The 11,187-nt window shown below is 40.7% G+C and overlaps 1 protein-coding gene across 2 annotated transcripts in view; it reads left to right on the top strand.

Moving 5' to 3' along the window:
• The first annotated feature begins 1,391 nt into the window (after window positions 1-1,391).
• stxbp1a (syntaxin binding protein 1a) overlaps window positions 1,392-11,187 on the top strand; it is a 34,879-nt gene continuing 25,083 nt past the window's right edge. For both annotated transcript variants that reach the window (XM_054611937.1, XM_054611936.1), the window contains exon 1: window positions 1,392-1,447. In XM_054611937.1, the coding sequence (XP_054467912.1) occupies window positions 1,411-1,447 (37 nt within the window). In that variant the 5' untranslated portion in view covers window positions 1,392-1,410. The remainder of the gene's footprint in view (window positions 1,448-11,187) is intronic.

Below are 11,187 nucleotides of genomic sequence, written 5' to 3'. Positions count from 1 at the left end.
CCTCCTGAGAGGCTCTGCTGTATCTTCTCTCCTGTCTGGAGGAGGAGGACTGCGGGAGAGGGGTAGGAGGAGGTGAACACTGGTCTGGTTCCCAGTGGCAGGACACACCCACTGGGAGTCATCACTGGTTCAACGTGTTCTGGCGGCCCTGCCAAGGGTGTGGCCACAACCAGGAGCTTCATGTAGTAACAACATGTTTAATATTTACTGTGAACTGAGGGTTGTTGTGAGCGACTTTGTTTGGCGTTTGACTTATAGCTTAACTTTTGAATATGACATTAAAAACTATAACTATATGAAGATCAACCCCTGAGCAAAGTGCCTTTTTAAAAAAAAATTAAAAAAAATAGTGTTATGTTTTAGATTTCATTCATTTAAATAGCACTCTTGAATCCCAATACAAGCTGAATACCATTAGAAGTTTTGCAATGGGAGAAAACACGTTTCCCATGATGCCCAGTGTTTGCTGCAGAGAGAGACATGCTGCCCCCTTGTGGACACTGTTTTCTCAGCTATTTAGTATTGAGAAGGGTGTGCATCCAGTGTTAAACTCACTACAATTCCTATAAACAATGCTTATTGCTCACAGACTAGATACGTAGGGAATAAGGCAACATTTAATGGAAAAACATGAACAATACTCTAACTGATGCTCAAGTAAATGCAATAATCAATAAATGTTTACTCCATACAGAAAGGCTACATAATAGCAAACATCACCACTCATTCTGGACTAGTTTGGCCTTTTAAATTAGACAATCAACATCAAATTAATCAGCAGCAATTTTTTTTAAGTGTTGATTGTTTGCATGAATTTCAGTCAACGAGGATGATGACAATATTAATTCAAACTTCTCAAATGTGAGGATTTGCTGCGTTTCTCTTTAATGTCACTGTAACATAACTAATATATCATGTTGGTTTTGGTAAATAGTCACATTGATAATGACAATGAATCGACAATCTCCACCCATTAAAAAAATATATCATAATTTAAACCACAGGGAAATTACATCATTACATATGGCAGAGAAAAATGGTTATAGCTATGTTTTTGTTTGTTTTTTTAACTTAACTCTGGAGAATATGCTTAACCTTACATATAGGCAATAGATGAATATAAGGATTCTTCAGGAACGAGTACAATGCTGTAGTGAGCTCATAAACATCCATATGGCTGCATATAAACGTCACCAATGAGGGGATGGTGCGGAAGGATACGCAGTGACGTCCTCTTAAAGAGAGAGAGAGAGAGAGAGAGACATAGAGAGAGAGAGAGAGAGAGAGAGAGAGAGAGAGAGAGAGAGAGAGAGAGAGAGACATAGAGAGAGAGACATAGAGAGAGACATATAGAGAGAGAGAGAAAGAGAAAGCAGAGGGTGAACAGTCAGTCCAGCACTCGGCAGCATCATGGCACCTATCGGATTAAAGGCGGTGGTCGGTGAAAGTAAGATTATTTCTTTATTAGCCTATTTTGCTCTGAATTCTGGAGAGAAGCGATGAGCGTGTGTGTGTGTGTGTGTGTGTGTGTGTGTGTGTGTGTGTGTGTGTGTGGGATGCAGATGTCAGCTAGTGCATCTCGAGGAAGATGATGATGGTGATGGAGGTGATGAAGGTGGTGTACCATTGTATCCTATCGCAAACCTCAGCCGTGTAGTGAGGGAGTTGTAAAAAAAAAAAAAAAAAAAAAAACCTGCAGTGGCTGGTTTGTCTGACTGGTTTGTCTGACTGGTTGGTTTTTCTGACTGGTTTGGCCGACTGGTTTGGCTGCTGCGGTGCTGATGCGCAATTGTATTCCAAGCGGTGGAGACATGGATGAGATGGATGAGATGGATGAGATGATGAGATGGATGAGATGGATGAAAGTATCGGTGATTAGGCCTCTGATGAACGGAGCATCGTCCTCCAGAAGGCTGCAGAAGGCTTGCAGCCCACATACGCCCTTTATAGCCTCACTCAGCCTTTATTTCACCAATAATCTGTGATTTTGCTTGGATATTTTATAAAATACTGCAGACACTTGCCTCTAGTGCCTTTTTTTTTTTTATAGCTAATAATGTAATGTAATAAAGTGACTGTAGATTAACACCATGTCCGTGGGGTTCCCTCGTTTCTTCAGTGCCTCACCCTTCTGATGGAGCATTAAACGCATGCGTAAAAACACCCTTTATTGTCTCCACGTCGAGAAAGTTGCTCTTAAAAAAGACGCTCCTCAAGAAATTCCGCATTATCTGCAGGCCTGCTTCAGCTACACCGCCCTCACTGGATTTATACCCTTCCATCTCCACCGTCATGCCCTTTGCTGGCAGCTCTCCACCATCAGTCTGTGTAATCCTGTATCATTGTTGCTGTACACTCGACTGTCCAGCACTGATTTTGTCATTTAGACTTAATTGTAATGTAATGTAATGTAATGTAATTCATCCGTAGAGTCGGTGTGTGGTGCTGATGCTGGGCCCGAACATGGAGGCGCAGCTCCATTCTGCTCAGCAGGGTCAGCTGGGTGCAAGTGTTTGCGGTCGTGGTTATGTCAGACAGGCCTGCATAGTGAATTAAAGGCTGATGGAATGAATCATTTATGTCATATACATTGAATGTGTTGTATCTCTGTTATGCTGCTCATTCTGTACACATGACATCTATTGCATTCTGTCCATCCTGGAGAAGGATCCCTCCTCTGTCGTTCTCCCAGAGGTTTCTTCCTTTTTTCTCCCTGTTAAAAGGGAGTTTTTCCTGTGCCGATGTGAGGGAAGGACAGAGGATGTTCTAAGGACAGAGGATTTAAGGACAGAGGATGTGAGGGTAAGGACAGAGGATGTGAGGAAGGACAGAGGATGTGAGGGTGTAAGGACAGAGGATGTCGCATGTGTACAGATTGTAAAGCCCTCTGAGGCAAATCTGTAATTTGTGATTCTGGGCTATACAAAATAAACTGAATTGAATTGAATGGAGACCACTTAATGTGAAGCCAGGTGGTATCTACATCACTGATGTTCTCCGGGCTCTGTGTTTTAACGTGCCCTGCCCGTGGTGCAGGATGTGCTTCATTTAGAAATCAGTTGTTTTAAAAATGATTGATTCGATTTCACATTTCAGAACAGAAATCCACGCACTCGCCCCGTAGTAATCTTCACATTTCAGGATCATTGGCACATTATGCATGTGTCCTGCTGCAAATTCTCAGGCCCCCACCCCATCACACACACACACACATTCACACACGCACAGATACACATCCACCTCATCAGCCTTACAGAGTCACTGAATTTTCTACTATGACATAATAGAGGGTGAAAGGGTTTGTGCTTTGGCTGGGAATCAGACCTCCCACATGTAGCTGAGCCCAAACCACCAACAGTTACGTACCCAAAAAATGAAAACCCACTATGAAGCCGAAAATATGGTATTATATAACAGATATAAATTTGTATGGCCTGCAAGATCATTTTTGTATTACTTAAGTAATACAAAAATGATCTTAAGTATTACTTAAGTATCATATAATCTTTATGTAACATCTTATTTTATTTTATTTTAAGACCTAAGACTGAAATTTGATGGAAATGATATCATCTGCACAAATACAACATTAGACCATAGAGCTTCACATGCCAAATATTCCTGCATGTTCTGCTTTTCTTTCATTATTCAGGCCTTGGAGCTGGAAGTTGCAGGCAAACGCAGCCTCTCAGTAATTGGTGAATGGTCTTTTCCAGACCAATGTAAACACACTTGCGTGTTAGCCAGTAGGTAAAGGCAGGGACGCAGCAGGCAACACCTGCGCTCTATTTGGCCGAGGTGAAGCTTGGATAGGATTGGTAGAGGTGGTGGAGGGAGAGATGGGGGGGTCTCCTCTGCAGCAGTGGATGTAGCAGCCAGGACGAAGGAGGGGGATGGGCAGTGAGCCGAGCATCCACCCTCTCCTTCCATGACTGTATATGAGCATCAGTCCCAGAGAGCAACAGACGGAAAATAAAGCTGAATGATCAGGAGATGAAGATCTCAGCAGCCGGCATAAATCCTCAACTGGTAGATCGATTCAAAGCGATGCGCTCAGGTTGATGAAACCGAATTTTTTTGTAAATTACAACCCTGCCATTCAAAATAAACAATATTCTGTTTTAACATTCAGGAGATAAACGCTTTACAAAGCAAAGTATACAAGGCTGCTGCATTGGATCTCATTATATTGTGCAGATGTTCATGTCCATTCCTCATACTTCTTAAGAGATGAAGGGCTCTTGTTCCCTTTTGTATGCTCACCCGTTGTCATTGCAATAACATGTTCACTGTCTTAAACTCATTGAGCTTAGATTTAGATGTTACTATATCTTCATAGTCTAATATTTTGGCAATAAGGATACAATCAATTTTTACTGGTTTGTGTTGTTAAAATTTGAAATAATGCAAGTCGAGTTTTGAATGTTACTGGGCATTGAATTGTATTTATGACTATTGTTGTATAATTTTGCCCCTTGAACACATTTACGTACTAGTTTAAAATCCTGGCAATAACACTACTTTGCTGTATTATTGAGGATGAGCTAAGGAAATTGACAGCCCTGTCATATCTGTGCGGTAAGTACAGCGCTGGAGTAGGACATGGCTAGCCTAGCTTAGCATTTAGACTGGAAGTAGGGGGAAATGTCTATCCTGGCTCTGTCCAAAGTTCAATTCCTTGGCAAACAGAAGCCAGGCGCAGTGACTTTGCAGCTTCCCACAGTCTTGACATCACAGTGACGTTACCCGGTTCAGTTTTTCCTGTACAAGGAGAAATATCAGTGATTACCGATTGTACCAGGGAACCTGCGCTTTAGCTGGATAAACTGAATAGCTCAAAGATTTAACTCCCCCTAAAACTATACAGTGTTGCTTTTGCATTTCACTTCATGTGCGGCATAAACGAATGAGATTCAGCGTGTTAATTCGTGAGTTTAGAAGTATTGGTAAGGGTTAATTTGGTATTTGGATAGAGCCAGGCTAGCTTTCCCCCCCCTTTGTCCAGTCACTGTAGCTAGTGTAGGTACTTTACATAGATATGAAACTGACATGGATGTCCTATCGGAAGCGGAGAAAATAATCACATTTTCCACAATGCTGAACTATTTCTTTAAGTATCTGATTGGTTGGGATGACTTGGAAGAATCTGGAAGCAGTCTGGGGTGTATTTGCTCCTCTCTGTGTAGGGCTCTGTAGAAGAGAAGGGAGGGGGAAGGTGATACAGAGAGGGACACATGCATGCACATCGCTGGACACATACACAAACAAGCGTGCACACAAACACGCACAAAGCTTTCATCTGACCTTGGAAGCATCCCTGAACCAGAGCGTCACACACGTCTGAGTTCAGAGTCTGACGCAGTGCCTGCAGCCCCTGGGCCTTCATAAAACACACAACACACACACACACACACACACACACACACACACACACACACACACACACACACACACACACACACACACACACACACACAACAAATACTCATGCACCCTGCAAAAGCACACATTCACCAATAAATCCATGTCAAAATGTCATGTCGCCGTGGTTACAGAGCATGAAGGGCTGACTGAAATAGAGCTCTCTCATTCAGGGTTGCAGTGGCTCATAGTCTTAATGAATCCCCCTTCTCTTTCACTGAGGAAGAGTGCTGTGTCAGAGCTGGCAGACATCCCCCCCTCCTCCCACGCCTCTCAGCTGCACATGACTGCTCTCTCCTCCTTATGCATACATACAGTACGCACACATACAGTGGAGACATATTTATCACAGTGTTACAGGAATATCTATGTACAGACGATCGGTGCAGTACAGAAGCCAAGTAGCGCCAGCCAAGATGCTCTTGTCTCCCAGCGACAGAAACAAAAATGACGATTTATGGAGAAAGAAAACAAGAAAAAGGATAGCATGATGTAATAGTGATGTGTCAAGCTGTTAATTTAACCGTAAGAGGATTTCATATAAAATGATGTTGATTTGGCCCCTTCATGCTATACATTAACCAGTACATATGAGCTGGAGGAGACTGCAGAGCTTCAGACGGAGCCTCCCCTCCAGCCAGGTTGTTCACACTGCATCACACTGGATCACTTGCTGTCTATTATATACTGTCTGCCATTTTCAGCAGCCTGGAGTTCTGTGAGTTGTTTTCCAGCTTCACTTAAATCCCTCTCTGGTTAGTTTATTTAGGACAACAGCCCTGGTATTTCTGTTATAGAGCCGAAACGATTATCTGATTAATCAGTTTGAAAAAGGGATGTATCGGTGATCATTTTGATAAGTGATCCATTTTTAAAGTAACAGTGAAACAACAGTAATCTTCTTTCCATTATGTGTGTGCTGTAGTTAGTGTTGAAAGTCTTGTGAATCACAATGAAGAGGACTGTTGGCCTTCCTCACCTGCATTATTAGATCGGCAGGAGGACAAAAGGGGGATTAATAAATTAGACTTCAACCACACTCTCCTGAAATTATTATCTGTTTTTACCATGTGACATCCAAACACACACCTCCAATGGGGCACCAAAGCTCTATGACCTGAGACAAGCTAACAAAGTCAAGTTACATTTGATTGAATACATTATACACAGTGTAGGATGAGTCATTAAAATATATATTTTCATATTTAAATACAGTGGTTTTTTTTACATTTGAAAGATACTAATAAATAACAAACATTAATGCAGGATAAGTATTTATTTTACTGTGTCTATATTTCATGTCTTAAAATATCTTTTACAAGTATTTATTTGGTTTAATTTTTCAAATAAAATACCTTCAGCTTTTTGTTTTTGGACATAAGCTGTGTATCTTTTTTTCTGGCTAAAAATACTGACAATGAGCAGGTGGCTACTGTTATTATCCACTGGTAACGTTCATGTTCAGGTCAAACACATCCTGAAGACCACACACAGCCTGCAGCATTCATGTTGTTGAATGAGTTGTTATACTAATTTCCTGTCACAGAAACTCCTTGCTGTCGTGTGAATAAAAGTGGCTGTCAACTCCATGTGTTGTGCAAGTGTTGGCAGACCACTTGGCCAAAGTATTTAGATTTGTATGTATGTTATTACAGAAGATCTCTATGCCTTTACCCACAAAAAATTTCAAAGTGTGGTCATTACTGCTATGCTATACAGCCAACGTTGTTGTTGATTGATGCCTCTACACCAGTGGCTGGCAATGCTAGGCCCTTTGAAGATATAAAGGTTGACCCACTCTGTTGTCACATGTGCTCCTGTGGCCTCTTATTGAGGTACATTTATGTAAACTGCATGTGTATTAGTCGACGGACTGCAAACACAGTAACCAGAGATCTAGTCCACTATCATTAATATACAGTACAGATATACAGACCTGCTGCCGTTTTTTTTGCACCCGTACATCTACATTTCCCATCACCCATTGGTGCAGTTCATCGGAAAGGGTCCTCCATCACTCCATTTCCTGTTTTGCCTGGGTGACCTGCTCCTCTCATCCACCCGCATGGCCTCTGACGACATGGATCTTGAAGGCCAGAGATCTTCAAACTTGCGGTCCTCTTTGGCTTTTCTCACAACAACTGTTTTGTGCTGGTTGGGTCTGGTTAGGGTTATGTAACTGCAGGCCTATCTCACCATGCTGCAGACTGATATGAAAGCAGACTAGCTGTGGGTTTCAAGACTTGTATTTTCATGAAAGCTTTTATGTTGTGTCAATATATTTTATATACATATAGACATATAGTGTGTGTATATATATATATATATATATATATATATATATATAGTAAGTTGCTTAAGATACATTGAACTGCAGGGAAACATAGTAACTGTTTCATGCAACACTAACCTTTGAGTCTCACTGAAGAAATTAACTCACCATGAGTTAAAACCAACTATGTTGCTCAACCATCCATAAACCTTAATGTAATACATGCAATACAATGCAATTACAATTACATATAGCAGAGGAGAGCCAATATTTTTTACTACATTTGAGAAGCTAAAACTAGAAAATAATAAACATGACTATTACAATCTTTTATCAGATGTCAGTTATTGGCATTGAAAAATGAAATGAATAATCAACGCTCCAACGTGTCCCATTTGTGAAATGAATGGGCTCTATGGTAAAATGCCACTTTTATTTTATCCCCTTTTGTCTGTAACAACATTTTTTTCATGCATTATCACTTATATATGACATTGTTTTATTAATGGATGAAGATGGAGACCTGGCTTTATGTGTTCTTTATTAAAATATTGTATTATTTTTTCGAAGTGACGCATCAGTTGTTTTTTGACAAACACAATTAAACAAATCTGAACTGAACTGATATGCGGTGAAGGTTGTCGTTGTATTTCAGTGCGAGCGACCCTGAATAGTCTGCATGTCTCTTTAAGATCAGCCGTGTCAGATTCTCTTGGGAGTGATGCTGCTGAGATCCAGAGAAAAAATGGGTCATGTACTCATAGGTGAATCCCTGAAGGGGGGAGAACTACGAGGCAAAGGGAGAAACTGTCAGCTCTTCATTGCTGCATTATGTGTAGAGTGGGCACTGGGTGTACATAGACCCATTCAGCACTATCATATAGCACAACAACATCACACTGTTTCCTATTGTGGCAGAATTATGTTCTTTGGGTGAAATGCCCACAGTGTGTGGTCAGCATGTCTGTGTTGTCCAACTATCTAAAAAAATGTGCAGAAATCATTTTATTTGCATTTCTTTTATTAATTAGTTTCTTTTTTAAGTTTTATAGTTTTACAAAAAAATGTGCCCTTTGATTGTCTTCGTTGTCTTCATGTTCTGCCGTGAGGATGTGTATCCTGTTAAACTGGATGTGAGAGATTATGAAACATTTGAGGAGTGTGTTTGTGTGTGTGTGTGTGTGTGTGTGTGTGTGTGTGTGTGTGTGTGTGTGTGTGTGTGTGTGTGTGTGTGTGTGTGTGTGTGTGTGTTTGCCACTCTGCCTGTTTGGTTGACACAGCTGTTGCGCTGTGTTTTTTCAGCTCCCTTCCTTTTGTCGGACTGGTACGTTCCTGTATTATTGTGCCTCTATCAGGAGGTCAGAAAGGAAAAATCCACATCGCTGTCTCACCCTGACATGGTTTTGATCTACATTCTCAGTCAAGAGATTGTACAGCCAGCATCCACTTTATTATTTTCATTATCTTTTTCCAATCATTCCCTCTTAAAAACCTTTTCATTACAACTATGTCTGAAGTAAAACTAAAAATGTTTAATATACTATATTCAAATTATAAAATCAAATCTTAGCTCTTTTTTTAACACAGTACCGGAAGTACACTTTTTTGGCAGTCTACTTATATCAGATAAATTGGATACATATTACCAAAAATAAGGTAAAATATGTCATTGTATAAAATTCTGTTTTAAATTATTTTTTTGTACAGGACTAGATGTGTAGCGCCTACCTTTCATGGCATGTTATTGAGTATGAGTCCCAATGTGTCTGCCCCAATGGCTAGCTGATCGCCTCTGCACTGTGCTTCTACGGTGGTTTCTGCTGGCTGAGAACAGCGTCATTGGAGAAGCGCAATGCCAACCTTCTGGTTCCCGTACACCGTTAGCTCTGTTAGCATCGTTAGCTTTTAGCCACCGGCTTAGACGTCGCCATGTTGAGGGCAGCTCGTAGGGATTCCCTCATTCATAGACTTGCTCTGAATTCCATATAGAGCTTTGCTTTAAGGCTGCATTCATTGTTTGTTTATCCATGTGGGGACAGTGGTCGCCTTGTAAAATGACATGCTGGCAAACAGTTCTGTGTTTATAAATTCCAGCATACATGGAGCAGCACTAGCATTCATTCTAATTTGTGAATTTAGGTCCAATATTCACTCTGGTTTGGTCTCCACCAGTTCCTGTTAAATATATCTGGCTTTTAATATCTCTTTAACTGTCAAATGCTCCACTTTCTTCACCATCTAGTAACCAACTCTGTCTGTTGTTGCGGGACAGGTAGTGAACAGTGAGTTGTCAGAGTTTATTAGCTAAAAGAAGCTGAAGGGAACTGGAGAGTTGTGTCATCATTTTCTATGGAATCGTCACTACAAATGCCAACTTTTGCATCATTTGAGTTGTTGCTTGTATAGTCCAGATTTAATTTTGCTTCCATAACCTGGCAGTCCAAGTTTTTTTATACATATTTCCCGAGACATGATATCTATCAATGCAAAATGTTGGTTTGAGTTTTTCTCAACTGTATTGACCTTGGATAGCAAACATTGTGTTGTTTCTCCGCAGTTCACTTTTAGAAGATGATTTAAAACGGGATGTCAAGGTATAATTTATTATGTGTGAGAGACTCTGAGAAGGGGGAATCTTGAAACATGTATCATAAGGCAACACTAGTTTATACTAATATATCAGTCCAGTGACTGGAGCTGCTTTTATCAGAAAAGCTTTATCAGAACAATGCTGAAATACATAACAAGAGGAAACGCATCAGCTGCAACAGAGGAAAAGGGAAAACCAGTAACGGATACCCCCACTGCTTCTTTGTGTCTCATCCTGTAGCCTGGAGCCACTGCTGGATGAAAGACATGTTGACTTTTTAGGTATAAAAGTGAAACAGCTTTAATTTTACAACTCTTACTTTTAGCAATTTAGCACAGATTCGCCAACAGCTCCAAAGTCAAAGTACTCTATCCTTTTAAAACTGAGAGCCCCTGTGCTTCAAGTTTTTTGTCTGCATTGATTGTCCCTGCTGTTTTGCTAATACAGCAGCTTACAGAACAGGACACAGAAGAGTCTGGAAATACACTGAAGCTAAGTTGGGGAATCTCATTTCATTATGTGAGAGCAATATTCATACTTACCAAGATCACCTGTCCCAAAGGGGGGTCAGATACAGTTCCTCTGACTCACATGAGGTGCAGGCTGAAGTGTGGCAGTGTGTTTGGAGACACTAGGTAAAACTTCAGGCAGCCATAGTGTGTATGCTGCTTTTAAAGGTTTGAGTTGTACAGTATCTCTCTATCTAGAGTCTATTTATATATCTATCCTTTTGTCTTTCCTTACATCCTATACTTCCTTCCTTCCATCCTGTACTGTATATCAGGGGTTGTCAAAGTCTGACATTGGGGGCCCTTCCCCAGGCAAAACAGAAACAACACTTGAACACCTAGAGAAACTTGAAAAGATGTTGTACAATCGATTTTTTTCAAACGTATAATTTTTT

This window comes from Anoplopoma fimbria, chromosome 14, assembly GCF_027596085.1.
Source record: "Anoplopoma fimbria isolate UVic2021 breed Golden Eagle Sablefish chromosome 14, Afim_UVic_2022, whole genome shotgun sequence".
Taxonomy (NCBI): domain Eukaryota; kingdom Metazoa; phylum Chordata; class Actinopteri; order Perciformes; family Anoplopomatidae; genus Anoplopoma; species Anoplopoma fimbria.
This window is presented reverse-complemented; position numbering and strand designations above follow the sequence as displayed.